This window comes from Tyto alba, unplaced genomic scaffold (assembly GCF_018691265.1).
Source record: "Tyto alba isolate M040663 unplaced genomic scaffold, T.alba_DEE_v4.0 Super-Scaffold_6, whole genome shotgun sequence".
Taxonomy (NCBI): domain Eukaryota; kingdom Metazoa; phylum Chordata; class Aves; order Strigiformes; family Tytonidae; genus Tyto; species Tyto alba.
The window spans coordinates 49,351,546-49,379,015 of NW_024881327.1; the positions used below are offsets into that span (position 1 = coordinate 49,351,546).

A 27,470-nucleotide genomic window follows, 5' to 3' on the forward strand; every position below is an offset into this window, starting at 1 on the left:
AAATAGCACTACTGAGAAAAAAGCATTGAGAATTTTTTGTACTAAATCCCCTCTGCATCACTTCCTAGCTGCTTATTCACTTTGATAATTCCGGACATAAGCATAGGCTTGTCAAAAACACTTTGCCCTGCCCAGGTTTCAGTCAGTTTTATTCAATGCAGCAGGATGATGCTGCAAAATCAGAATTTAATAGATTGCAGGGGAATGTTTATTGGCTTGCAACTAGCCTTCTATCCGCTGGAGCTTTTGCCTTAAATTTATACAGCTGTTTCTGCTGCTCTTGGGAATGGAAATGATCAATGTTTCAATCCCTAATAGTGGAGCCACATGGACCCACAGTCGTCTTTTCCATCCTGCCAGTAGTGATTGTGTACCATGGGACTCATAATTACAGTTGAGTCCATTACGTGCATAAGACATTAAAAATTAACACTCTGGGATATGGTGTACCATTGTACTTCCCGTAGCTCAAGAAGGTATTTGTGAAAGAATGGGGTGAGCCAGCACACATCTTGATTTCCAAAGCAGTGATCGAAGACAATTTGCTGCTATTCATCATGCTTACTGTAGCATCACTTAGCAAAACCTGAAGCACAATGCAGACTTCAGAAAAGCACCTACTGAGTGAGGAGATTCAGTATTTTACAGACGTTTCACGCTGGCTTCAAAAAGTTGTGCTAGAAACGCTCAGCTCTAAACCTATTTCACCCACAGGGACTGTGCTATATGCAAGGTTAGATACAAATGCTCAGAGAGATTCTGGGAAACAAAACACATTTTTGAACAAACAGCAACATGAGTTAAGGCAAGGAAGGACACACAGACAATAGCTTGATCCTGTTCTCACTGAAACTAGTAACAAATATTCCCTCTGAGTTCAATGGTAGCAGGACCTAATCCAAAGAATTCTGAGCTCACAAAAGGAAGAAAGGTCCACAATATTCAAAAACTAACAGCCAAATACACGAACAACAGTTTTGGCTTTAGTTATAAAAAGTACCCCATTTCTGTCCTTCCTTCTTGGCCCAGGCTGGCTGCTATCTCACGCTTTTATTTCCTGCAAATAACCACTGAATGATTGATATTCATTTCCTCAGTTTGTGTTGGTAACAGAAAGTAACTGGATCATGAAGAAGCAGTTTACAGGATCACTAGAAAATAATTAGTTGCAGACAATAAACACTTGAGGGAAGGAAACTGTAATACTTTTGCATATGCAGAGCAAGAGACACTTAATAAGGTGATGTGCTCTCCCTAAATTGGAGATTGAGAGTTTCACCAATTTGCCTTGTAGCATACTGTGTGCATATATGGACATTTATTACCACTATGGTTTACCCAACCGAAAACTGTTTTAAGGAATGTTGGATCCCAGTCTTGTCATTGCTGTAGTTTACTATGTGTCTTAGAGTCACTTAATCTCTGGGTATACCCTACAAACGAAAGATAAAAGACGTTTGGGCATTTCTGTAAAGCATATTCAGGGTTTTGGAAACAAATACCTGCACGTGGCTATATTCCAGTCTTCACTGGGCTTTGGGTCAGGTTTGAATACAACTGATTTAAGTCAAACATACACATCAATCTCCCTGAGTCCCTCTCCCCTGCTGAAGACAACACTTCTCTCTTCCCTCTCATCTAAGCTTCCTGTGTAATGTTATCATTGATTCTTGCCTTCCTTCATCCCCACAGCCAGACTGTTGCCAAATCACTCCTCCTGCACGCTATACACAAAACCAAGGCTGATTCTTTGTCCCTTTGCCCAAGTCAGTAAGTCATTTCTTGACCAAGTCTCCTTTCCAGCCCTCCTCGTGTGCTTTACTGATCTCTATCCCACCTGGACACACCAGTGTTTAAACCTCTTCCACCTCCCTCACACACACATACACATCCAGGCTATCTTTGCCTACCAAGCTAAAGTAATATTCTTATCTTTGCCTTCCAGTGCCTGAAAAATGTTGCTCCTAACTACTGCTGATTTCGTCTTTTATCACATCTCACCTAGTTCTTTCTCTCCTTTAATGAGTGTAGTGCCACCAGCTTCTTATTCAGCTGTTCCTTCTACGTCTTCTCCCACACCCTGGAGCTCCTGTACTCCTTGCTCCTCCACTGAATATCAGCCCATCACCTCTAAAACAAGCTGTTTCCTGACAGTTATCCTGCCAGCCCACAGTTTGAGAGGTAGCAGTCCAAGCCACACAAACTGCAACCATGTCATTCCCCAGTTCCTCCTCATCTCTCTAATCTTCTTCTGCAACACTCCAGTTCTACCTGATGTTCTCTGAACCACACCACAAGACCTTGGGCTTTCCTCACACATTCCCAAAATTGCAGCACAGACTCTTGGTTCCCTCCCGCAACTGCCAGCTGACCTGGGAACCACATGTGCTATGACTCCTTCCATGGTACATGCATTGACCACCTGACTGGTGTCTGCCAGCTGGCAAGCCAAATTAATGACGTACCTATAGAATTAACACTGCAGCTTTTACCTCCTCGCAGACACTGCTATGAGACAATCTCCTGCCCAGCAGCTAATTCCTATGAATAATGTAGAAACTTAATATTTGAGACCTCTCTGATGCAGCTATTCTGGCCACAATCGCTTTGCAGATCCAAATCTTAGCAGCAGTGGAAAAACAGACTGCTTAAGCCTCATTTCCTTAGGAAACCAGGCTACAAACACAGAGTCAACCCACTCCCCACCCATTTCCATCTTCCAAAGCTCCTCTGAATGAGCTATGTGCCCTGGAAAGCTTTGTCTCTCTTACCCTCTGTGAAAAAGCAGGAGCAGACATCCTGATCAGCAAACCTCCCAGAGTCTGATGTAATAGTTGCTACGTTTAAAGCTACAGAGTTATGTTCCTACAGTCTGGGCTAAAACACACACATACCCTCATGGCAAGGAAGTAGTGACATTCATCAGCGAGTTAGGAAAAGCTCACTTGCAGCACTAAACAAATAACCACAACAGTCTAACAATTCTTACCCTGCTCCATGCTGGAGGTTGACATCAATTACAATCACATTTTAAAAACAAAACAGCAGCTGTAGAGAAATCACTGAAGAGTCAACTAATTGTGCAACAGGAGGCAAAAATCTAAGTAAAAGTTTAGTCTGCCTAGAGAACAGGATAAGGATTAATGCTGAAAATCTTATAATCCTATTAGGCACATCAGCAGCAGCAATCCCCCAATCTGGACTGCTATGTGCGCTTCTGGTCATTCTTTGACAAAAGGGACATGGCAGAGGCAGGAGAGGAAAGGAGAAGGGCAATGAAAGCGTGTGGAAGTGCACAAGGGATGATCCGTGAGACTGACTGTAAATTCTGCAATTGTTTCTTTTGCAGCAAAGACAAATAACTGAGGTTATTTGCTCCTACTCCTGATACAGTATAAGGGGATGCTCAACTGAATCAAGAGAAGTCAAAAGGGAGGAGAGAAACCCTCTCTATCAATAGGAGTTAACCTGTGGAACTGAATAACTGTATTTGTTTATACAATTATATTACATAGGATTTGGGGTTTGGCTTTGGTTTTCATTTTTCAAGTTTACCACTAAATGAGACAGGAAAGGATGAAGCTTTCCATATTGGGGTGTTTCCTGATTATCAGAGGAATATTAAAGCAACTGAACTGTTGGTTCCTCTTTAGCAATCTCTGTCATATTCCAGGGAAGCAACTGCATCGTCACCAAACCTCCTGTCTCCACTCTACCAGTACAGCCACAGCCAGCCCTAGCTATTAGATCCTTCTATTCCTTCTCTGGATCTGCTAGCGCAATGATCTGACCATTACAGAGCACAGGCTAACCCAGATGTGACAACATTCCTAATAGCATCTAGGTTATGACCTAGGGATCAGCATCAGAGCCGCTACCAGGACCTGGGAGGGCCCCACACAACATCTTGATTTCTGATGATTTGCTGATGCTATTTTCCTCATGAGGGGCCTGGTCCTACAGCCATTTACCTGTAAAATTAACTCTCGCATTCTGTACACCAGCCACTGAAAAAGATGGAAAGACTCTCAACCATTCTCAGGAGTACTGGCTGGGACTCAGGTTACCTCCAGAAATGTCTGCCTATCCATCCTCTTGAGTATTTTTAACCACTCAGGTATTTTCTGGATGTTAACCCACTGTTACAAATATACCAGCATGGTGCCATTCACATCCCAAGTCATCCAAGTTTTGCTCATCTAGTTACCATGCCATCAGCAGTGTTTGGGCTGCCCAAACATTTAGAACATTGTATTACTACAACACAAATAGAACAGCCCTTCTTTTGCCCATAAATAACTAATGTTTCCATATCATCGGCACACAGCAGCCAAGATAGCAAACTTCTGCTCAAACACAGGGATGGACACATTTAGGAATCACTGAAATATTTCCTATTTCCTCAATATGCTCACTGGCTAGTGCGTGCTTCTTACGCACGGAGCAGCAGCTGAGCTGTCACCATGCCAGCATTCCTCACTGAAACTGCCAAGAAGGGTGCCAATAGGTTTGCATTCCTTATTATCAGTCCTAATTAATGTTCACACAGTGCCACAGATTAAAAATAAATGGCACTGTCGTTGCACCAACGGTTCCCAGTTTAAATCCAACAGCTGTGGAAGTGAAAATAAACAGTGCACAAGGTCAGGGAAAGGGTTAACACCAGCGCCCTGACAGGCCAAATGCCTGATATCCAAGAATGGACTAGGGTGGAAGAAGCACCAGCTGCAGAGGAGGAGGCTCAGGGGTGCTACTCCCTGGGAGATGGCTCCTGCAGATTCTTTGTGGTCATTTTGCAGCAGAATAGATCCTGCATGGTCGCTCCAGGGCAGCTGGGAACTTGCCTGGTCACCCTCAGGGTGACAGCTGACACCGTCCCCACCCCAGGAGATAGCCCTAAGACAGATCAGGCTCACTTCAAACCCCATTTGCAACTTGAATCAAACATTCTCGTGGGGTTGATTCAGTGCTGCCAAGGCCAGTCATGCACCATCTCTGCAGGTATTAACAAGGTGTAAAGCTCCACTTGAACAGTCACACAGCACGTCCCTCTGCTTGAGGAAACATTCCTCCCCACCTCCTCGGTGGGTGACCCAGGAGAACTCAGTGTCTAACACAAAGGTGCTCTGCTTTCCGTCCAGGTCCACCTCTGACTTCTCAGCCAGGCTACTACAGGAGCAAACTGCAAGCTTGGTTAATGTAATGCAACGGCTGGCGAAACCGAATCGCTTCTCTTGGTGTAACTGCGGGGTGAAGGCACGCCCAACTGTCCTTCCAGCAGAAATAGCAAGAGCAAGGGCTGTCCTTGATGCTGCTAATTTCAGCAGCCTTGATCTTCCCAAAGCAGCACATACTTCTCTCTAGTTGACACCACTTTTTTTTTTTTTCCTCCCCTCAGCCAGGGCACTCCTCCCATGGGAGCTGGAAGATGGCCAAGCACAAACAAGTGAAGAGATGTGGCGAGAGGGATGGGTGGAGGAAATGGCCTTGGCCAGCCTTGAGCTGTCACACAACTATTACGTTTACTGATGTTGAGATGCTACATCCAGACTTGTCTAAAGCAGGTAAACATGATTTCCTTTTCCCCACTTCTTGTTAAAGGCAGAAGATAGAAATACTAAAATAACAATACTACTGATAGAGGGATCTTGTAAAATACTGGGATCATTAAGATAATGCACGTTATGACTACTAAAAGCTGACATTCCTACTAAAACTAACAGCAGTGAAAGGTCTCACAGGGTTGATATTTACACTGACACCCTTGAGATTCATATTTAAAGCCCAACCAAGATTAAGCAAGTACTTTACCCTTCCCAGGGTTATTGTTCCAGGCTGTCTTCAAACTCAGGCAGAATTGCATCAGTTTACACACAAGATAATGCTTCAAAGTTTTCTTTACGGTCCTTCAGAACATAAAAGGCCCATGTAGCTGCTATAAAAATATCCCATGGCTCTGCCGCTATTTTAGGGAGCAAATTTATCGCAGGTAGATGGCTTACTAAGCTGGGCTATTGTACTTCATGCTGCCTTCAGTGGAGCTGCCTGGCCCAGTGGGGGTGGGCTACTGGTGAGCTAGGGGAATTTCTTTGCTCCCAAGGCAATGTTTTAAAGGCAGCTTCTGCATGGAGAATGTGGAGGGCTGGTATGGGGCCCCAACCCACCGGCTGTGGGTCGATATGAACGCTGTGCCTGGCACACGCCACGGGGCTCCGAGCAGCTGCCTGCAAGAGATAGTGTTTCGTGGGCCTCATCGGAGGCATTTGCCCTGTTGCTGCTCCTCCCCTCTCTGTGCTTCAGCTCAGCAGGACCACAGGAGAAAGCAGTCCACAGCACTGAGCTTTCTCCCAGTGCTGGCACAGCCCACCGCTTTGTTCAGACCCTTTGGGGGGAGAAGAAATAATTCATCAAAGTGGGATACTAAGGAGAATAAAATCTGTGCCTTTTAGAGAAGAAAACATTCTCTGCTATGTGATTGGGTCAGATCTCCACCCAGCTTCACAGCTCCAAAAAGGCAGGGCTTAGCATCTGTGTGCCCCTGATGTTTTCCCTATCCAGTACTGACGGTATAGCTCCTGATTTGAAAGTCCTGTCTTTTTCCAAGTCAAATAAATGGCAATTTGAAAACTAAATGGTATGTTTTAGATGGGAAATGCTGCTTTTCCTGACTCTGGAGAGGGGGATGTTTATGTGGAAAAAGGCTTTTTTAGAAGCACTGACATTATATTCCAGAGATGACAGATGGTCTAAAATCTGTATTGTGAGTTAGCCTACAGATTTATGGTAGGCTCATGACACAAAAAGGAACAGAAAGAGACATACAACCTAACCAAACTATTTTCTAGCCTAAAAAAGGTATAAAATATGGATTATATATCAACAAAGAAGCTCTGCGTTATTTTCATACAAAACCACAAAGAGCATGCTGCAAGTATTATTTTGGAGTTATTTTAACTGATGCTATGTGAATCAACTTTTAGGAAGTATAAACATGTGCCGAAATCCCAATTTAGAGCATAATCCTACATTCTGCATATCCAAAAACTCAGTTCAGGTTATGGAAGACTTTCACCATCAAACCATAAGAGTGCTACCACTGTCTGAGGAGGTGGTGAGAAACACAAGGGCTCCTGTTTATCTGTTCCTCATTGAAAGACAGCTTCAGACTTCTAGTCTAAAAGTTATACTCATGGGACAGAAAACAGGAATAAAAAATTAAATTAAATTATAACTTGTCCAAATCAATTGCAACATAATGCATAATGTCCCTACAGTAACATTACTTCAGTTTCCCAGACAGAATATTACTAATAGTGCTTAACTAAGTGCAAAGAATATTATAGTTCACTGATGCAATTTCAAACCAAAAGACCCTTTGGCCCAAATATTCAACTAAAGCCATGAAAAATACTGACTTCCCATGGGTTACCAATGGTTCAATCCACTGAAACAAATCGAAAAGTCCCAAGGTTGCTCTGAGTAGTCTGAGTAGCACTGGGTCTCAGAGATTTCCACAAGCTCTTGGAGGACAGAAACCCCAGTTAGAGTTCTATACCAGCTGAGGAGAGCAGTTCGCTATAGGAACAGGTGTAAGGCACAGTCATGGTCAGCTTGGTGCAAAACAGCCCAAGGAGAAAATCTTACCGCTGTCTGGACATTTCTATAAATATACTAGTAAATTAACAATAAGCAGCATAACTCCTCCATCAGTAACACTTCTTACATCTCTGAGGACTTTAGAACGTAAACCAGAAAAACTAGAAGATCAAACATTTAGAGGGACCAGCCACATTAAAAACACATGGGACCCAACTTAGCTGTAAATTCTATATTCCAGAGCTGGTCTCTAACTCCTAGTTAAGTAAACAAACAAAAATGCACACTCACCTTTAAAACATCCCTTCACATTTTGATAACACATTTCAAAAAAGGTTTTCAAAATGCAGTATAAATTTTAGTGACTCAAGTATCAAAGCTTCCATTGATTTGTGATCATTTCTATTTCATTAGTGTTTTATGACTATTTTAAGTGATAAGGACAATGACTCACTTGAAATTATACAGAAGCTCACGTCAGAGACATGAACAGTATCCAGTTTTTGACTCCAGGTTTAAAGCAAAAATATAAGAAAACTAAGGCAATATGATTCTACAGGTGTTTTCAGAATATTCAGACCATCTTAATGCTTTCGTTAGTACAAGTATCAGAATGCCACATGCTATATATAACAGCTGCAACATTGCAGGGAGTTCACAGGCTGTGCAAACCACATTTCTCTTTATGGCCCACAGACACAGATCAGTATTTCTTCTGGGTACTATAACAACATTTTAGGGAGGGGCTGGACAACTGTTTTTTTACTAGGACCTGCATAAAGAAAGGAAAATGAGACACTGTCATACAGCTTGAAAAAGAGACAGACCTCTAGTCTTTTCTCATATGCATTTGACAAGGATTTCTAGCGTGAATTTAATAGAGTTCTTTTCTCCAAGGTATTTTCTCATTTCATTCATCCTTTTTAATCCCTCCCTTTTATATGGCTAATAACTGCATCCTAATGAAATGCATGGTACAACTGAGATAAACAAGGAGGGAGAGATCTCCAGCTGGAGCTAAACTGATACAGACCAGCCTCCAGTCTAACCTAGACATAAAGGAGGGGAAATCAGAAGGAAACAAGCCTCTGTACTGAAGCCACGGATCACTAACGAATAATCAATCAAAGCTTCTGGCTACACCTCTAAATTCAGTTTGAACTACCAGTAAAATTATTTGTCTCTAATTAAAATAAATTACTAGAAAAATGACCATTTAGTGGTTAATCCTAAATCACGGTGTTCGGGTAAGTGATAAAAAACAGCAGGCAGGGGAGCCTGAATAATATCCTGACCCAGCACCTCTTAGGGCTGTCCCAGGACAGCATCACCCGCCGGAGGTGACACCATCACGATGAGTTAACGGGAGAGGCTTTCCAGAACACCTTAGAGACTGGGGGCGCTTAGTACCTACAGGGGTATGAGACTCATTATGGGATGCATGGGCAGACAGTGAGCTAGGGCTCACATGTGAAATGAAAAGCTCACCAACATGGCAGTACCATGGCACCCTCCTTAGTCTTGTTTCACATCTTGCTCCTCCACAATGGTCAGGATGTAAAATACCTACTGAATCTCCTGAAATTCTCCTGAAGAACATAGGAGACAGCCAACATTTTTGTCTTCTGTGCTACCAAGGAGTTTCATCAGTAGTGCTCCTTGGAGAGTAAGAGAACTTCTTCTAGGGATGACTCTAGAGGAACTAGACTTGTCCCATGTAAGGAGCAGCACCAATCCTATGCCTGATATAAATCATCAGCCCGTTTTCTCCCATATGAACAAACAGCAGCTTAGATATTAAAAAAGCCCACCAACACTAAACCAACCCATCGTAAATACATTTTTCCCCACACTGTCCCCTCTGAGAAGAGCAAAACCCATGTGACAGATAAAATTTAGTGTGCTAGTGGAAACTGTTCAAGTGAAAGAATGGAAAATGTAATATAAGAAATAGATATGTTCTTTAGACTAGAATCACTGAGTAATTTAGGTAGCAGGAAATCTCTACAAGTCTTTAATTCAAAACAGGACCAACTTCAAGTTTACACGAGATTGCTCCAGGCCCCGTCTGGTCAAATTTTCAGTATCTCCATCTCTGGACTGCTGTTCCAGTGTTTGCTTACCCTCGCTTCAAAAAACTTTTTCTTTGTACCTAAACAGAATTTCTTTTGCTGCAGCTTGTGACTATTGCCTCTCACCTTTCCGCTCTGTGCCTCCAAACAAAGCCTGTGTCTATCTTCTCTGTAACAACCCATCATGTTTTTGCAGACAGCAATAAGATCTACCCTTTGCCATCTCTTGTTCAGGCTGAACAAATTCAGCCTGCTCACCTCTTCTAGTGCACCATGTGCTCCAGTACCCTTCCACTGGACTCACAGCACTTTCCCAGAGCCCTCCCTACACCGGGAAAACCCAAATGGGACATACTACTCCAGCCAGACCCTCTCACACACTTGGCAAATAGAGGGGAACAATCACTTTCCTGCACCTGCCAGCTAACCCTCTTACTAAACCAATCCTGTATCAAGATCTGGAAGACAACAGCACTACATCCTTCCCATGAGAGGTGCAGAAGAGCCAGGGATCCACTCCTTTAATGATGAGGAGAATTTTCCTTGATGCTTGGAGAACCTTCTTGCTCAGCCACACCACACCCTTTCCTTTGCAAGTGGTGCTGTCCCCAAGGAGATAAACTGGGGTCATGGTATGACAATAATAGATGTCATGCTACAGCAGGAGTCTGAAAATGCTCTTTTTAGCCTACTCCAAATGAGCTGTTGCAGTAGTACAAACCTCACTTAGCTACCTGTAAACCAAAACTTGACTGCCAAGGGAAGTATGTGAAGAATAATACCACATTGTCTTAACACTGGGACTTAACATGGACCGGGCTGCTGTTAGCAAAGAGCTTTAAAAGAAGGGGTTAGGATGATGAAATAAATATTTACAAACACTTATTGCTGTGATTCTCTTGCTCAGACATTTTTGGTGAGCTAGAAAAAGAACAGCTAGGTTTCCCTTATCTCTACAGCCACATATTCACAGTGTAAGGCTTTGTGTCATTAACTGTGCAGCATCGCTGCGAAATATAATGGTTTTATGGTAATGCTGTTGCATGATCTATTCTTACATAAAGCCACTAGTAGGGGTCATTATCAGCTTGTTTATTTCTATGCCAAACACCATAGCCCATGGTATGCATGTGGAGATAAAAATGACACATCCTTTCTTTTGCTGGATCCAAGAACCTCGTGGAGAAAGTAAATTGCCCAAACACATGGCTAATAGTCATGCTATGCTCATTTTTAAAAGGATCAAAGGCTGCAGCATCCAGCAAATCCTTGATTGAGCTAACACTTATTTGAAGGGCTTCTTTAAATGACAATTTCTGCCACAGTCCCTAAATTCATCCTTTAGAAGTTGGAGAACTGTATTTTCAGGTTAAATGAAGAAAGATTAAATGATACTGACTCTAAGAAGTTATATTCAGCACTTTCAAAGGGCTCACCTATGTTAGTAACAGGACAAATATGCACCCCAGGATTCAGGATGCTTTAATTTCTCTGATCTAATTCTAAGAGGCTTTTCAGGACTATAACTGAGTGCATAGCAGGATCCTAAGCACAAAAATATCAGTGCCTCTGTAAGTCTTACCATCCCCAATTAGCTCTCTCCAGGCCTTTGGGAAATTGCTAAGTTCTTGTATCCCTGTTTTACACGTTGGTTTCTCATAGGACCAGATGAGCATTCCCCTGGTTGGACATTCATCGTGCAGTGCTGACATGCAAAAGCTGTATCTGTTGTGCCTTTAACTTGCTGGGGTTGGGCAGGATATTGTCACTGTTTCTGGCTTGGAGAATACCAGCATACAGTGTGGGTGTACTAATATACTCTCAGGAGGAGATGCAGTTGCACAGCCTCTAAAATTCATGCCATTCCCTCAGTAATGCTTGCACGTTGCCCAGAACCACAGCCCAAGTTAAAAATTCCTGACTTGCAATTCACTTTACAGGTGCATGTGACAGATATAACTCGTGTGGTTCGCACAGGATTCTAAAATATCTTTGTTCTTTGCTCAACCAAGAGTATATATGTACAGATGTACGCATCAAGACAGAAACATTGGAATTTAGACATCTTTCCTCAGCACTCTCAGATGTTTCTTAAAATGCAGGGCTTCTCTTCTGAACTTCGGAATATTTTTACATCTGTTCAACTTTCCTACATCATGATTCACCCCACAACTGAATATTCTTCTGCTACAAAAAGACAATTCGTTCCCTGCTCCTCCCAAATAATTTTATCTCACTAGGTATCTCCAGGCTTTGTATTTCTTGACCAACATCTGATTTCTTTGTTTAATTTCTGGTGTTTTCCTATCTTACCATAGATTCTTCCTGAAGATTTACAGGTTAAACATTTTCCTGTTACACCAAAGACTCTAAATTTCAGTCCCTGTAGTGTTTTAGTAAGTGAACTATTGGTTTTTAACTAAAAATAAGACAGAGAAAGGGGTTTCTTTTAGCTTCCACCAATTTTCATAGCACTGCTATTATTCATCTGCATTACAGTTTTTAACAACCAGCCATTCCCTGAAGTGTAGGAGAGACTTAATAGCAAGGACAGGTATCTATTTAAGTATCTCACAGTATAGCACTTCACATTGAGAGCTTCATGAAATCAACTGAAAATCACAGATTTTGGGTAGAGATTCCTAGGGCAAAAATCTTTGAGGAAGCCTGAGACAACAGGCAGTTTTCAGCAATAATGAACTTCTACAGGTTCAATTGACCATGCTGGAAATTAAATTATTTTCACCATCAGCAGCTTGGTCAGAGCCCAGGTAGAGCCAATATGAGATCTGGAAACAGAAGTTACACTTTCCAGGCTATGCTTCTGTGCTAGCCTTTGCCACTGTCACCATTCCACTTAGATGATCTCACTTTGTAAGTGCAGCTTAGTACAATAATACTGCCAATCCTCACATTTGTTCATTTGATTTCATCAGGTGATTTCTTGGAAATGATTATAGCAACATCTCAGTTCAAAATAAATTCTCAGACTTCATGGTTTCTCAGAAAAGAGCACACAATCTTGCAAGTTCAGAGTACAAATCAAAGGATCTGATGCACAGAGATATATATATGTGCACGCATTATAAAAGTCAGGATTTTAAATCTAGTCTCCATTTGGTGAAGAGGTTTGACTTGTATTTTTTTTAATCCCTCCAGACAGCAGTATTGCTACCCAGATACTCAATCTTCATCCTGACAGAAGATGTCATGTTCCCATTTGCATTCGATTTTTATCTCTCCCACAATTCTCATATCTTTCTGAATTTCAGGCCTTGGCTGAGAACATTAGAGAGTAAAAAGGATAAGCCATGCCACTCTTCTATTCTGCAGTTCCCCAAACACAAATGTGTTCAGATCAAAGCCTGTGACACAGGCATAGCTCCATTCTTGCACCATGAGGAATACCTCTTTGTTTCAGGCTTGGATAAAAAGCCAGTGCATTTTACAGTGCAGAACGGTAAAGACTTTGCCTGTTCTCTTTCATTTGGCTTAGTGACTTCACCTCTTTTCCCTTCTCACCTTCTCTTACACACATATACCTTGCAGCTGGCAGCTACCCAAAATATAAAATGAAATATAAACTGAGGCTTAGAACCCAGATGGAGACTTCACAGAAATAACTTTAGAGGAGAGCAAAGGGAAAGACAGCCAATGCTTCCAAGTCCATTACAGAGATTTCTAAGCAAGCAGCTGCTTGAGAAAGCAGCTTGTACTTTTTGTGGGAACGCCCACACTGCCTGCTATCTTATGTATGCTTTTCCATTACTTCGTATTCATTGTAATACTGCTAGTTTAAATGCCACAGCCCAGTGTTTGTTCTCCTTCCCAGGCAAGAAGATTCACACAGAGGATGACAGTGTTGCAAGTGCCACTCGCCAGAAACAAAGCATTGCTATTTTGAAATTAAATGGTTAATTGTTTCAAACACAATGTGTAGCTGTATAAAATGTGCCTTAAGAACTGGACCTTCACAGCCTTCAGCCATTTATGGATTAACTGCCCATAGTGAGGTTTCTTGGTTTCAAGAATATACCTAAAACACAATAGTGTTTAAATAGGGATCTGACTTGTTACAGCCAAGTATCTGCAAACCTCAGCAGAATAATAATTGAAAAAGAATGCTGAGCTATTCCAGTGTCTGTATGTCACATCTGAGTGCAAAAACCTCAGGATACACTATAGCAAAGAGAGAAAAAATATCTAATCTATAAGTAAATCCTAGGGAGGGGGGAGGAGGGGAAGAGATTTTACAGAGTGGGTTAAATGAGATTATCTGTGAATCAGACAAACTACAAGGAAAGCAGACTAGTTCAGTTTCCAGTACCATGAAAAATCTGGCATAGTATTTATGTACTTAAAATGCATGCCCTGCCTCATAGACAGCAGGCAAGGTCTTTCGCTCTGGCTGTGTGCAGCCTCTTAACCAGCTCTGCTCATTCTGCCGTGATTTAGGAATAATCTGTAGAGATATGCAGAGGGTCTGTATCATCAGTCACGTATGTCACATCCTCTTGGGCCCGGCAAATGGCTATCAGCGAGCCCTTGGGATTCACAGTTCTGGAAAACCTGCACCAAAAGGGATTTGAGATAGCCAGGATCAGGGATGCAAGCTAAGAGCTAGCGGCAGCAGGCTGTGGTTAGCTAGCACGCTGCAATGTGCAGCACCTTCTGTAACAGATCTTCACATAAGGATACAGGGATGAAGCATGAGAGATGACAGAGTTTCTCCCTGTCTGACACAATTAAAGTAGCTTTTAAAATATACATGCTTGAGTAGTCTGCAATAAGGCATTGCAATTCTTTAGACTGAATCTGAAGAGGAGGTGGTCATGCTTTTCATCCTCAGCTTTCAGTGGGTATTCATGCTTACTAGAGAGAAGCTCAATAGTGAAGCTCAACAGTGTGCTCCAGATCTGCAGTCAGAGATGTCTTGATTACGGGCTTTGGGATGGCCCATTTGATTGGCTTTTGTTGCTGAAGTGCAGGTAAAGCCATATTCCAACCTAGTGATGAAATTCCCAACACTAAAATTAAAGGATAAAATAACTGTCCTGAGAGAATCACGCCTTTGGAAGCCCTCTATCCTCAATCTGTCGCCACTCAAAGGGCAGTTTAACTTGAGGTTGATAAGGACAGAACTCCTCTGTTGTCCTGAACTGGCCAATTTCTGTCCTATAATTTCAATTTTCTAGGATCCAGCTGGCACTCTCTACAAGGCCCTCACCATTCTGAGCTACAAACACAACATTGCGATTCTGACCTGAGTAGATTCATAGCACTCACTGACTTCAGCAGAGCTGCACCAGTTAATACAACTTGAAGCCCTGGTATTGCATTAGAGATGAAAAAGTTATTGAGGTTTCCCTTGAATCAGCATTTTCCAGCTATTTATTCCCTCTGTCTGCAGAGCATCCACCCTCGATCCTTCAGGTTTACCACAAGCCAGGACTAGAAATTTTTGTGGCAGTTCTTGTTAAAATTTGGCAATGTACCACTTACCCTACTTCCACTGACAAAACAAGAGAAGCTGCAGTTATTCCAGATATGAACTAATTTCCCCTCCCCCCCCCCCCCCCCCCATATACCATGTTTTTTTTGCTAGATAGTTACACTGAGAACTCTTCTATTAAATTCTATCTTTTCTGTTTGGATGATCATGTTTCATTTCACAAGGATTCTGTAAATCTGACAATGTGCACGTAAGGCTTTTTTGAGCATATAAAATGATACACTTATTTGATTGCTAGATTAGAGAAAAAGAGTTGGTGCAATTCCTGTTGAATCTAAGAATCTCCACATCTTCTAAATGAATGTGTGGTTACTCAGTTATCTCTAAGTCTTCAGGTGCTAGACCGTCATTAGAAATTCCTAACAGCCAGCTGTAAGAGAACACACCATATAGAAGGATGTCAAAATGATATCCAAATTCTAATGAAACAAGCTTTATCTAATGCTATGAGATGGGAAACTACTAGCACAGATACAGGTATAGGCAGTAAGACACAGAGATTCTAGGAGGCCTGTTCAAAATCACCACAGTCTGTGTTACAGATTCATGACAGTTATAGCTATACACATCTACAGATACAGATATATCTATGAGAGTGAGATGATATTCTGAGAAAGAATCATTAGATCACAGTTTCTCCCTAGATCATTAAGAGTCAGCAGGAGATTTGTTTGACTGATTCTGACAGCTATAAAAAGAGGTTAGCACAATATAACAAACATGAGAAAATTCCAACAACATTTATGAAGGAAGCTATTTACTCTTATTTCATTCTCTGTGTTTTTAAGGTATCTGTTTTAAGTAACAGCTTCCTCTCTGCATTTGATCCTACAAGAAAGACTCTCTGTATATAGGACAGCAGAGTGTGTTGCCATGGAAATTATTATGATCTACTTAAATTCAACAAATCCAGCCTTATGGGGTGTATTCCCCTGAGTATCTCAATTTAATTATTAATGTTCTTTCTAAACAGCAACATCTTTCTATTTTGACTGAACTCCTTATAAGCAGAGTGAAAACAATAAACCTGGAAAGTGGAATCCTTTGTTCAGCTGCAAAACAGGTGTAATTAAGCCAGGGAAGATGCAAATAGCCCCCAAGTTGCCCTGCCAATGTGCTTCAACTCAGACCTAGATGGACCCTCTGGAAGGGAAAAAGTTTCATTCAGTGCCTGTGTCCATTATGTCCCTGGCCTCTCTGCTGTGATTTCCAGCAAAAAAAAATACCAGCTAGGACAGTAGGATTTTTTGCAGAGGTACACATTCTGTGCACAAATACAGGCTGGGCAGAGAATGTATTGAGAGCAGCGCTGAGGAGAAGGACTTTGGGGTGTTGGTTGACAGGAAGCTCAATATGACTTGGCGACGTGTGCTTGCAGCCCAGAAAGTCAACTGTATCCTGGGCTGCAGCAAAAGAAGAGTGACTAGCAGGTCAAGGGAGGTAAAGGTTGGACCAGATAATCCTTGAGGCCCCTTCCAACCTTGTATTTGATGATTCTATGATTCTCCGCCTCTACTCTGCTCTTGTGAGACCCCACCTGGAGTATGGCATTCAGCTCCGGGGCCCCCAGTGTAAGAAAGACATGGACCTGTTGAAGTAAGCCCAGAAGAGGCCATGAAGATGTTCAGGGGGCTGAAGCACCACTCCTATTACGAAGACAGGCTGAGAGAGTTGGGGTTGTTCAGCCTGGAGAAGAGAAGGATCCATGGAGACCTTATAGTGGCCTTCCAGTACTTAAAGAGGGTCTATGGAAAGGTAGAGAAGGACTTTTTGTAACAGCATGTAGTGATAGGATAAGGGGTAACGGCTTTAAACTGAAAGAGGATAGATTTAGATTAGATATAAGGAAGAAATTCTTCACAGTGAGGGCAGTGAGACACTAGAACAGGTTGCCCAGAGAGGTTGTGGATGCCCCATCCCTGGAAGTGTTCAAGGTCAGGCTGGACAGGGCTTTGAGCAACCTGGTCTAGTGGAAGGTGCCCCTGCCTGTGGCAGGGGGTTGGAAATAGATGATCTTTAAGGTCGCTTCCAATCCAAACCATTCTATGAGTCTATGAATCTAAGCAATGACCATCAATTCATTTCCATATAGCCAACCATCTCATTCTCCAGTTATGTAAGCCCACTGAAACCATTCAATCTTTTACCATGAAATACAACTCTAAACCCAAAGCCTTTGAGCCTCAGGGCAGCTCCAGCACCCATCTTTCTCCTTCAAGTGTCACCACAAATTCTGCAGGTATATTTTAGGAGCCAGATGGAGTTATTCAGGCTGATCTAACATAGAATAGTTTCTTGTGGGTCCCATAATATGGGCAGTTCATAGGTTTAAGTTTAGACATGCACAGACACATGTTCTCTCAAATCCCCAGCAAGAAAGACAGAAGGACAAGCAGAACCCTTCCAGAAGCAGGATGAGACTCAAGAGTCTTGAACTGCTCATCCACAAAAGGGCCCAAGGCTGAGTGCAGCCCAGAGCAGCCCTGTGGGAACTGCCTGAGGCAGAACAGCAATCTTATCAGAAGGGCTGTCTACTGTGACCTGCAGCCTGGGTAAGCTGCTCTCCCTGCGTGCTCACAGCAAGTGTTAGGGCATTTGCGCAGAAGACATCAAGACAAAGGTAGCCATGAAATGTTGTGATGACAGAAAAAGGTCATCTTCCTCTGATTGCTCTGCTCTTAATCTTGACCAGGTGCTGCCTGTTTATCCTCCCTAGAAGGGTATTCCTCACGAAATGCTATCTACGATTCCTGGTTTCACTCCTCCATGAGTGCTTCTCAGGGACCGACAGTCAGGAAAGCTCCGCCACAAAAGAGGCTGGTCTGTGGAAAACACCTCAGAGCACCCCTAAACTTTTGACAACTAGCTTGGAAATTTCAGCTCAAAATTCATATTTACATTGCCCCTCCAATTCTACTCCAGCATGTGTCTCATGCCCACATCAGAGTCTATCACATGTAAAGCAGAACTGATACATTAGATCAACAGAAGTTACCACTAAGCCTATTTTACAGGTACCAAACTAAGAAAGAACAACTAACTTATCCTCTTCCCACAGGCAGTTTGCAGCACCACTGAATACAGGTTCTTGGTATTCTCATACAAAATCTGCAGCACAAGTCCTTCCCTCCTTCTCATACAAGGCTGGTTATTGGTCATAAGCCTCTCTCCAAATCATGAGGCAAGAAATGCCTGTCAGGTTTTGGCTCTCCTCTAAAAACACTTATTTAGAGGCTGGAAACAAGAAATAGAATAAATGAGCTCAACTGAGCTGAATGAAAGGAAGCAACAGTACCAACTCAACAGAACAGAAATGCTTCTTGAGCTGGAGCTGCAACTGTTTGTTGATGCTGATAGCATTGAATTGCTTGGTAGACTCAAAGGCAGGCTACACATGTTGCCCTGGCATCCCTGGGATCCATCCAAAAAGGCACAAAATTCCAGACGTGAGGGGCATTATTTCTAGCTCCTCACAAATAGGTTCTTCAATACTGATTTTGTTGTCCTGTAAAAACTGCCATTTTGGAAAGCAAAAGATCACTATTGGCTCCATGAGAGAGAAGGGGAAAAGATGGACTGCAGCTTTATTGACCAGTTGATTGATTCTTTCTTTGGAATTGGTTGTTTATTTATTAGTAATTAATGCATTAGCATTAACGGACACAGCAAGCAAGTAGGCAGCATTTGAAGAAACAAACCTTTACTAATCGTGACACCAGGCCAGCGTTCCCAGCTGTCCCCCTGTCGCTCCCGAGTCAATCTCAAACTTGACACCTAATCCTCTGCCTCCATATAAATGTATGTTCCTTCTGAAACATAATCCTTGCTCCTCATTTCTACTTACTGTACAAGCAGCTTCTTTCCTTCTTTGGTACCATCCCCTTCTTCTAGCCATGTGGCAGCTTTAACCAACCTGCAGGTTGCTGCTTTACCACCCGTATCAAATTGAAATCCCTTGCCCTCCCCTTCTAGATCCTGAAAAATGTCTACAACAAATAAAAAGCAGGGTACCCTCTTAAGGGGATATGCCTGCTCTGAGGTTTGTATCAAAAGATGGAGTTGTTCCGTGTATGAAGCTTGGGAAAGCATCACCTGTGTTTCTAGTTCTGCCATGCTGCTCCAGGTCTGGACTGCCTTCCCGGCCCTGCCTGCAGAATGAGCAAGCATATCTGTTATCTCAGTCCCTCTCTTCACAAGCACACAAGTCATGGAAAGATAAAATACAGTTTTCATTTTGTCGCTTCTTCTTGATCATTCTCACCACTCTGCTAACCATCTGTTTTGCCTATATTTCATCAGTTTAAATTAGGAGCTCCTCAGAGCAGGAATCTTGTCTTACTACATGCATGTGAAATGCCAAAACAGAACATGAACACTGTATCAGGAAGACTGTCACAGTGAAATTACCGAGAGGCAAAGGATCAGTCTCATAAATCATTCCCCTAGAAGGTCAAGTTGCATTTATTCATATGTTATTTATTTTTATATTAACACAGAATTTAGGAGAACCAACTAGAGACTAAATCCCATTGTCTATGGTGCTTTTGGGCTTCCTGCCCAAGAGAGTTTACAATCTAGATATCATACAACTGATAACAAAAGTATTTGACATCTGCCTCTGCAAAAAACAGCATGTGATTAACAACACAGGTGATTTAAGTGAGATTTTGCTATAAAACTGTTTTGCTTGCAAAAAGCCCAATTACGTGGATGCATCCCACCATTGAGCCATTTCATCTCACAAGACCTGCCTGAAATCTGCTGACTGGCCCTGATCATGTCAAGTGGACATGTCCACAAAAGGAAATCTAGACTGAGATCCTAGCTGCCTAATGAGTACATAGAAGTTTTGACATATAAAGGTTTTACAGCAATACAAACCAGCCAATACTTCTGCAACACTCAAGTCTTCAGATACCTTTATGATTAGCCTGAAAGTTTCGAAGATACCACCTCTGTCCACTGAAAGCACAGAAGCAGAAAGGCAAATGCACTGATGAGTACCGAGAAGCAATTGCTCAAGTGGGAGGAATGATTATATGCCCTCCTTTGTCTTCTTTGTACCAAGCATTTCCTCTTGACCAAACAGCTCTCTATGCAACACATTACCTTTAACAGAAGCTCCTTAGAGATGTCTGTCTCCCTCTATTAACTGCGTTAAGAGCATGGAAGAGTGTTTCTCAGCCTTTCCTAATCAGTGAACCACCCAACTCTTTTAAAGAAACATACAGATAATTTTATATTCCACTGTTGCTGAAGGATAGATGGTAAATAATAAGTCACATGGAATTGATAAAATGTTGTAATGATAATATTTTCCAAAACTATAATTCAGTAGATATAATTACAAAACTTGCCACTAAAAATGTAGTAAAAAATGGTATCACCTGATTAAATCAGTTAGTACAGAACTGACAACTGCCTGTATGAGGGTTTCTGTTTTAGCGCTGAAACATTTTCATGGACTGCCTGACCTTTTGTGGACTGCTAGCCATCTGTGGACCACAGGTTGAGTACCTTGGATCTAAATCTCCCTGCTGGGACTAAGTAACCAGTTTTAGGTAGTGTAATGCCTGATTTAGTAGCCTGAATTAGGCAGTCTGGTTGGTGCATGCTGCTGTCTATGACACAACAGCACTGAGGATCTGAAAGGGAACATTTAAGCCTTTGGTTGTTTGACTGCTTCAGGTAGCTTCTATTTAAGTCTGTAGTTTTGTTCTCTCACACCCATCATGAATCCATAAAATGAACCACAAACACAGCACCCAATTCCCTTGATCAGATCCCCTTTCATTAATTTATTGATCAAGAAGCCTGGAGGAAACACATTACCTCTTACCACAGGTTTTCTGTGCAATATTGGACATCTCACTTGACCTCCCTGTGCCTCAGTGCCCTTACCAGTCCAATGGCAGTGAAAATCATTCTCATGTCACAGCACTTACTAAATTAATGCTTCCAAGTGCTTTAATACAACGAATTGGAAAGGGTCACACAAAGGCAAAATACTTTATTTAAGGCAGCTGCAAAGGCTAAGCCCCTTAGCTATATTCCACAACTTCTAGTTTGGTAAAGCGTTTTTCTTTATCAAACCAGGACTAGTAAACTTCTGTGATATGCACAGAAGAAAACCTTCCCCATTGGGGCTAAGAGCATTTCCAGCACATCTGTGCTTGTGCAGGAAAATCTGGGTCGTGGTTGACAAAGCCGCAGGCAGCGCTATCCCCTGCAGCGTGATCAGCACGGTCACATTTCATATAAAGGGCAAAGCAAATGTTCCACCTGCGCTGGATGCTCCCCTCTCAGTTACTGTCACCAACAGGTTCTGCCCCCTCAGCAGAGCCGCAAGGGCTGCAGCAGAGATGCACGTGGGGGATGATGGGCTGAGGTGGGAGCCACAGAGCCCGCCTGCTCTTCATGCAAGGGAGAGCAGCAGTGCAAGACTGCAAGATCTATTTCAGAGGGATTGCAGCACCTTATTGTATAGATGACATTTCTTAGCAAATTCTTTGTGTATGGCAGGTGGTCAGCCCTTCCCATTTCCCAGCTTCAGAATGTGTAAAAGAGTCTACTGCTACCTCATCGCATAGTCTTAGCAGAGAGCCCAAGCCACACTAGGTCCATTGATGTATTTTAACACAATTTTGCATCACAGGTGTTGAGGCCTATACAGAGCAATAAATAGCAGAATCCTTCATGGCATCTGCCAGTGCCAAGTAAATAATGTAGACTGTGAAGAAGGGCCTTCACATATGTGGTATGTATCAACTAAGAGGATAATGCTGACTTACCAATAACCAAAAGCACAGGGCTGTGTTATGCCTTCATGGGAACAGCTCTTGCCCACTTGAGCAGACCCTGTCTCTGCTTGCCTCTGGTAAAGAGGATACAAGTTACCCTTGTCTATGGCCATATAATCTCTATCACATGACTTCTATCCTTTTTCAATTCAGAAATCTCTTCAGGCTTTCCATACGCATGAAAAACAGGAGGAGGAAGGATCTGCTATATTTCTCTAAAATAAAAATTCATTACTGATGTAAGCAGTGTCTTTTGATTAAATGAATGTCTGACTCAGTAGCACTATGGATTTATACCAGCTGAGGATGGGGGTGGCCAATCTCACCTACCCTTGCTAAAAAGGCATCACAGTAACCAAAAGAGAAAGCAGAGAAATTGTAACAAGGAAGGAAATTTCACTCATCAGTTTAAAGAATTCCTTGGTTACATTTAGACCTACTTACTTCCAGTGACAGACAGAATAAAGGATGCTTCTGATAAAAACCCAAATCCCTGTTACGTCCACACAGGGCCAGGAATTCCCTGTTAACATATCTGAGGCTGCCACTCTATTTCGTATCAAACCATAAGAGATCAGACAGGCCATTACTGATATTTTGATTTAAAAGAAAACAAATACAGGAAAAAAATTATAATTAAGCCTGTGTTTTTTCACCAAGAAGAACATATTTAGCCATTTTATCATAATTCGTAATGCATTTCTAAGCTCCTCACAGCAGGAATTCAAATGCCTAAGTCACACAGTATCATCCCAACTATTGATGACCTGTCTGATCCAGCCTCATTTCTACTGACAACTCCTTCCTCTGCCACACATTTCAGATTGAAAGGCTTTCAACAGGCAGTGTGATGTGACTAACTTTCAGAATAGGAGCCAAAACCTGTATTTCTGTTCTGCATGATCCCAAGCACAAAAAGCAGGTTTCATGTTTCTAGGAAAAGAATAGGATTTCCATGAAAATACAATAGGCTGCATTTATATATTCCACTTGTAACTTCAAAATGCTTTTAAACAGCCAAAAGGTATAGCAGACCAGTAACCACCTAGGATTGCCAGTGCTATGCACTGTAGCTGAACTGGACTGCAATAATGAAGACAGATCCCAAGTCCTTCTGATAGAGTGGCCTCTACCACTTGAAGCAAAGAAGAATCTCCTCTGAAATGAATAGCAATAAACTGTAGATGGTAGGACATGGCACTGATCCCTTCTGCTCTGTCTCAGGGAAGATTAAATTCAGCACAGTTCATCACACTTCACAGATGAGGAAACTGAAATACAGATGTTCCAGCATATGCTTTCAGATGTCTTCACAGATGATGAATAAAAAAGGGGTTGTAATTAATCTACAACTAATGATGCTATCCCGATTCCTGTTACTGTGAGAGACAAAGCAACAAATAACTCCAAGATGCAACAACTTCAATTACAGTGATCCCAGACACTCCTTGGTGGAAAAGTCACCTGTAATCTAATACCATGAGAAAAAGAACATCCTGATTTTGTTCTTGAGGTAAGTAAAAAAAGTATCTGGACTTCAGGTGGATAAGAATTGAGCTCTTAAAGGACAAAGATATCCAGGGACAGGATTATCTTTCTGTTTCACATTTGTACAGTACCGAGTGCAGATCCTGACAATAGTAAAGTCTTTGACTTCAACAAACAGCTGTGGCAGTAGAAGATGCTGCACTGAAGTTTCTATCATTTCTCTTCTGGAGGTTATCAGCACACAACTCTGTAGGCAGAACAGAGCAAACCAGCACTCCGGACAAGCATTAACACAAAGTCCAAACACTGAAGTTGAAACTATGTAGAAGATGGCTTGCAGTAAGTTGCCAGACTTTGCACTGAAGTGGGTGAGAAGTGCTCACACTCTTCTTCAGCAACATTTTGGAAACAGAAATTGTCAAGACAGAGACAGTGACAACCAAATCAGGGATAATGGAAGCAACAAAGCACCCAAGAGCCAAAGCAAAGGTTTGCTTTCTGTTATAAAGCCCTTTCTGTTAGCTGAGTCATATCAGACATAATACCCACAGAGATCAGCAGAAGTCTTAAGAGCACAAAGCAATATTCACAGTGTGACTAAACTACAGCACACCACTTTCTTCATAAACCTTATCAGATAGTAAGATTTAATGAAAAAATAACTAAATAAGCATAGGAGGGGAAAAAAAAAGCCCAACCAGGTAGTCATTCTACTTAGAGAACAGCTACCTGTACCGATGGATCAACTAGCAACTCACAATGAGATGGGGAAACCAGATTAGATAGATTAAATCTCTGTCATGATGCTACTCTGAAGACCATGGCACACAGAGGAGTCAGTGATCTACCTAACAGTTAACCTGAGTGGGTGCAGGCCTGTGCTGCACTGTATGTATAGCTTGGCCTCCTGGCCCTCACTGTGCTGCACGTACTCCTTGGATGCAGGATCAGCTCAGCTGGTTAATTGTAATGAAGGACCCTGCAGGAAGCTCACAGTGGTCACCAGCAATTTAACCACCTGCTTGTCCTTACTTGTTTTCATCTAAAAGTGAAGCAACAAGTTATCTTCTGAACATCCTTTTCATTTGACAGCACAAATTATTAATATAATTGCCTTTTTTTTTTTTTTTTTTTGGGGGGGGGGGGGGGGGGGCGGGCCGGAAAAATACTGTAAGGGCTCAGAAGACCAAAATGTAAGCTAACCTTTCCACAGACAGATCTGCATGGCGTGCTACACCCAGACTGGAGGCCTGTTCCATGTTAGGCAGCTCAAGGTTTCCAGCATCTGAAGGGATGTAAGGTTATTTATACTCTCCTCTTCTTAATAATGTTAGCTCTAGTGAGTGGTATTTTAAGCAATACTCTACAGTCCAAGTTTCTTGCTGGGATCATAACAAACCAGCACTTCCTGGTGCAAAACATTCTTAAAGGATGGATGTATACTAAGTAGCAATGCAAAGAAAGTGGTGACCAAACTTGGCTTGCGTTAGTTTTCCTTGCAAAATTATTTTTTAATTGTTACTATGAGTACTAAATGACTAGTATTTACATCGCATATTCAGATTGTTATTTGCTATTGAAATGTTAGTGCAACAAATAACTGGTACCACCCTCTACACAGCTGATTTCATACTGTAACATGCTATTTGGATAAATAAAGCTGAAGAGAATGGGAATGTTCAACTAATTACCTGACTGCAGATGTCAACTGCTCCATGTCCTGCCCCTATCAGATTTTACCCGGTCCATGTGTCTTAGATGAAATCACCCATGTATATGTGCATGTGCCGAGGCAAGTAAGTTAAACTATCATCTCTCTTAGACATTCTTTGTTCTTGAGGATTAGCTGGGTTACATGATGACAGGCTTTTTAAAAGTGGAAATTAGCCCAGTAGAGAAGAAAGAAAAACAGCCTTGGACAATAAATGCTACATCTCGCATCGCTGTCAGAGATATCTGCAGAGATACCTGGTTATATTGTTCAAATTAAATCATTTAAATATTTAACACACTTTCACAGGATGAAGTGCAAACCCAATAGTGGCTAGCAAGAGCTGCAGCTGAATCCAGATCATATACCTCCAGGGGCTAAATTCAAATCTGGAACCCTCAAAAATCTTCGTATCTCACAGCCACCCAAGGTCTTAGTGATACAGAGAGATAGCTAAGATCAAGGTGAGTTTTCCTTTTGATGTTTCATCTCACATGGCAAAGAGGAGACCTCAAAAATGCCTTTCTGGAATGATGCTGATGGTGCAACATCATGGCACATTTCTTTCAGACAAAGGAAGTGACAGGCCCTTGCAGACCTTCTACAATAACTTAAGAGCACAACAGATGTTCTCCTGAGTCTGAAGCTGTACGTATCGGACAGAAAACTGGCAAATGATTAATCCGATTCAATGTACTAACCTTGACCAGCCATATTTTCAGAAGGGAGATAGATCAGCCATCCTGCTGCCCCACCTTAAGCCTAAACTCCCCCTTCTCCAGGAATTTTCCTAGTGGCATCAAAAATGCCCTTTTCTCACTGAATTAGGTGGGGCAGATGAACATACACCTCGAGCTTGCTCCATTTTCCCCTGTTGCCTGGGAAGAATCGCCAGGGAAATTCTACATGTCTTCCCACCTACAGCACTTCCAGCCGTGGAAAAGCTGTAGGACAAGTGCAAAGACCCACACGCTTCTCCTCCCAGACTGACAGGTTAAAGGGAAGTCAATAACGTCTTTTGAGAGGGTGGGCAGCAAGTTACAAAGAGAAAATAAATATCTGCTATTTCTTTTACCAAAAAAAAAAAAAAAAAAGGAGAGAAGAAAGCAGCGGTAGCGGCTGGGAGACCCCGCGCCCGCCTCTCCCACGCCCCCTCGCGAGCCCCAGCCGGCCGCGCCGAGTCCCGCTAACAAAGCCCCGCTGCCCAAACCCACGTCCATTTTCCCACCCGCTGATGCTCCGTTCCCCCTCCTGACCCCCCGAGCCCGTCCACCGCCGAGCATCGGGCGATGCCAACCGCCCTCCTTCTCCCTTGCCACCTTGCGCTGTACAGCACGGCAGCATTTTGCCCTCCACCCCCTCCCCGGTAATTTTCCCACGCTGGCAAACACCGTTTGAGCCACCTATTTTCTCCTTCACCCGCCAAGCAGCCGAGCACCCCATCCCTAACAACAACCTGCTAAATTTAGCCGAGCCGCCGCCGCCGCCACCGCGTATCGGCGGCAGGGGCGAGCGGGGCAGGCAGCGGGCACGGCGCGACCCCCCCCCCCCCCCCCCCCCCCCCTCCGGACACGCAGAAACACGCGTGCAGGTGCCGAGGCCGGCAGCTTACTCACACCACTAGCCTGGAGATGATCCATGAGACCATGGCGCTGCGTGCCGCAGGGCTGGCTCTCCCGGCAAGGGAGGGCTCGCCCCGGCTCCTCGCCCGCCGCCGGCCGCCGCCCGAGTGAGCGGGGCGGGCGGCTCGGCCATCCGGCCCCGCAGCCTCAGCGCAGCCTCACTGAGCGGCGCCGCCGGCAGCCAACGCGCAGCCGGGCCCGGCCGCCGAGATTGGGCAGGGCCCCGCGGCCGCCCCCCGCCGTGCTGGGCGCTGCGGGAGGAGGAGGAGACCCCGCCGGAATCCCCCCCCGCCCCGGGAATCTCCCACCCGGGTGTACGGCGGGGTTTCGGTGGCGGAGGTGGAACCAGCCGGTCCTTTCCCCGCGCTGCGGCACGGGGAAGACACGCGTGAGCTTCTGGATCGCCGCAGCCCGAGCAGAACGTGAAGTAAAACCCTGGCCGGTCTTCCTATCAAAGTAAGGGCAAAGCGGAGGCATGGTGCTGACGGGCTTCTTGGATGTATAGCAAGAGACATATTCCTCCCCCCCGCCCCAAGGTCTGCAGGCACAGTGTGAGCTGCACGATCCTGGTGGATCCCCATCACCGTCAGTGATGACGGCCACCAACCTCTCCTCCACATTAGTTTTCCTTGGGGGGGGGGGTCTCACAGCTATCAAGTCCAATTTCCA

The 27,470-nt window shown here is 43.3% G+C and overlaps 1 protein-coding gene across 2 annotated transcripts in view; it reads right to left on the minus strand.

The window, feature by feature from the left end:
- Positions 1-27,163, minus strand: part of REEP1 (receptor accessory protein 1) — a 74,595-nt gene extending 47,432 nt beyond the window's left edge. The window contains exon 1 of one of the 2 annotated variants that reach the window (XM_042808097.1): positions 26,796-27,163. In XM_042808097.1, the coding sequence (XP_042664031.1) occupies positions 26,796-26,827 (32 nt within the window). In that variant the 5' untranslated portion in view covers positions 26,828-27,163. The remainder of the gene's footprint in view (positions 1-26,795) is intronic. The other variant, XM_042808098.1, reaches the window with a different exon arrangement.
- Positions 27,164-27,470: the final 307 nt, after the last annotated feature.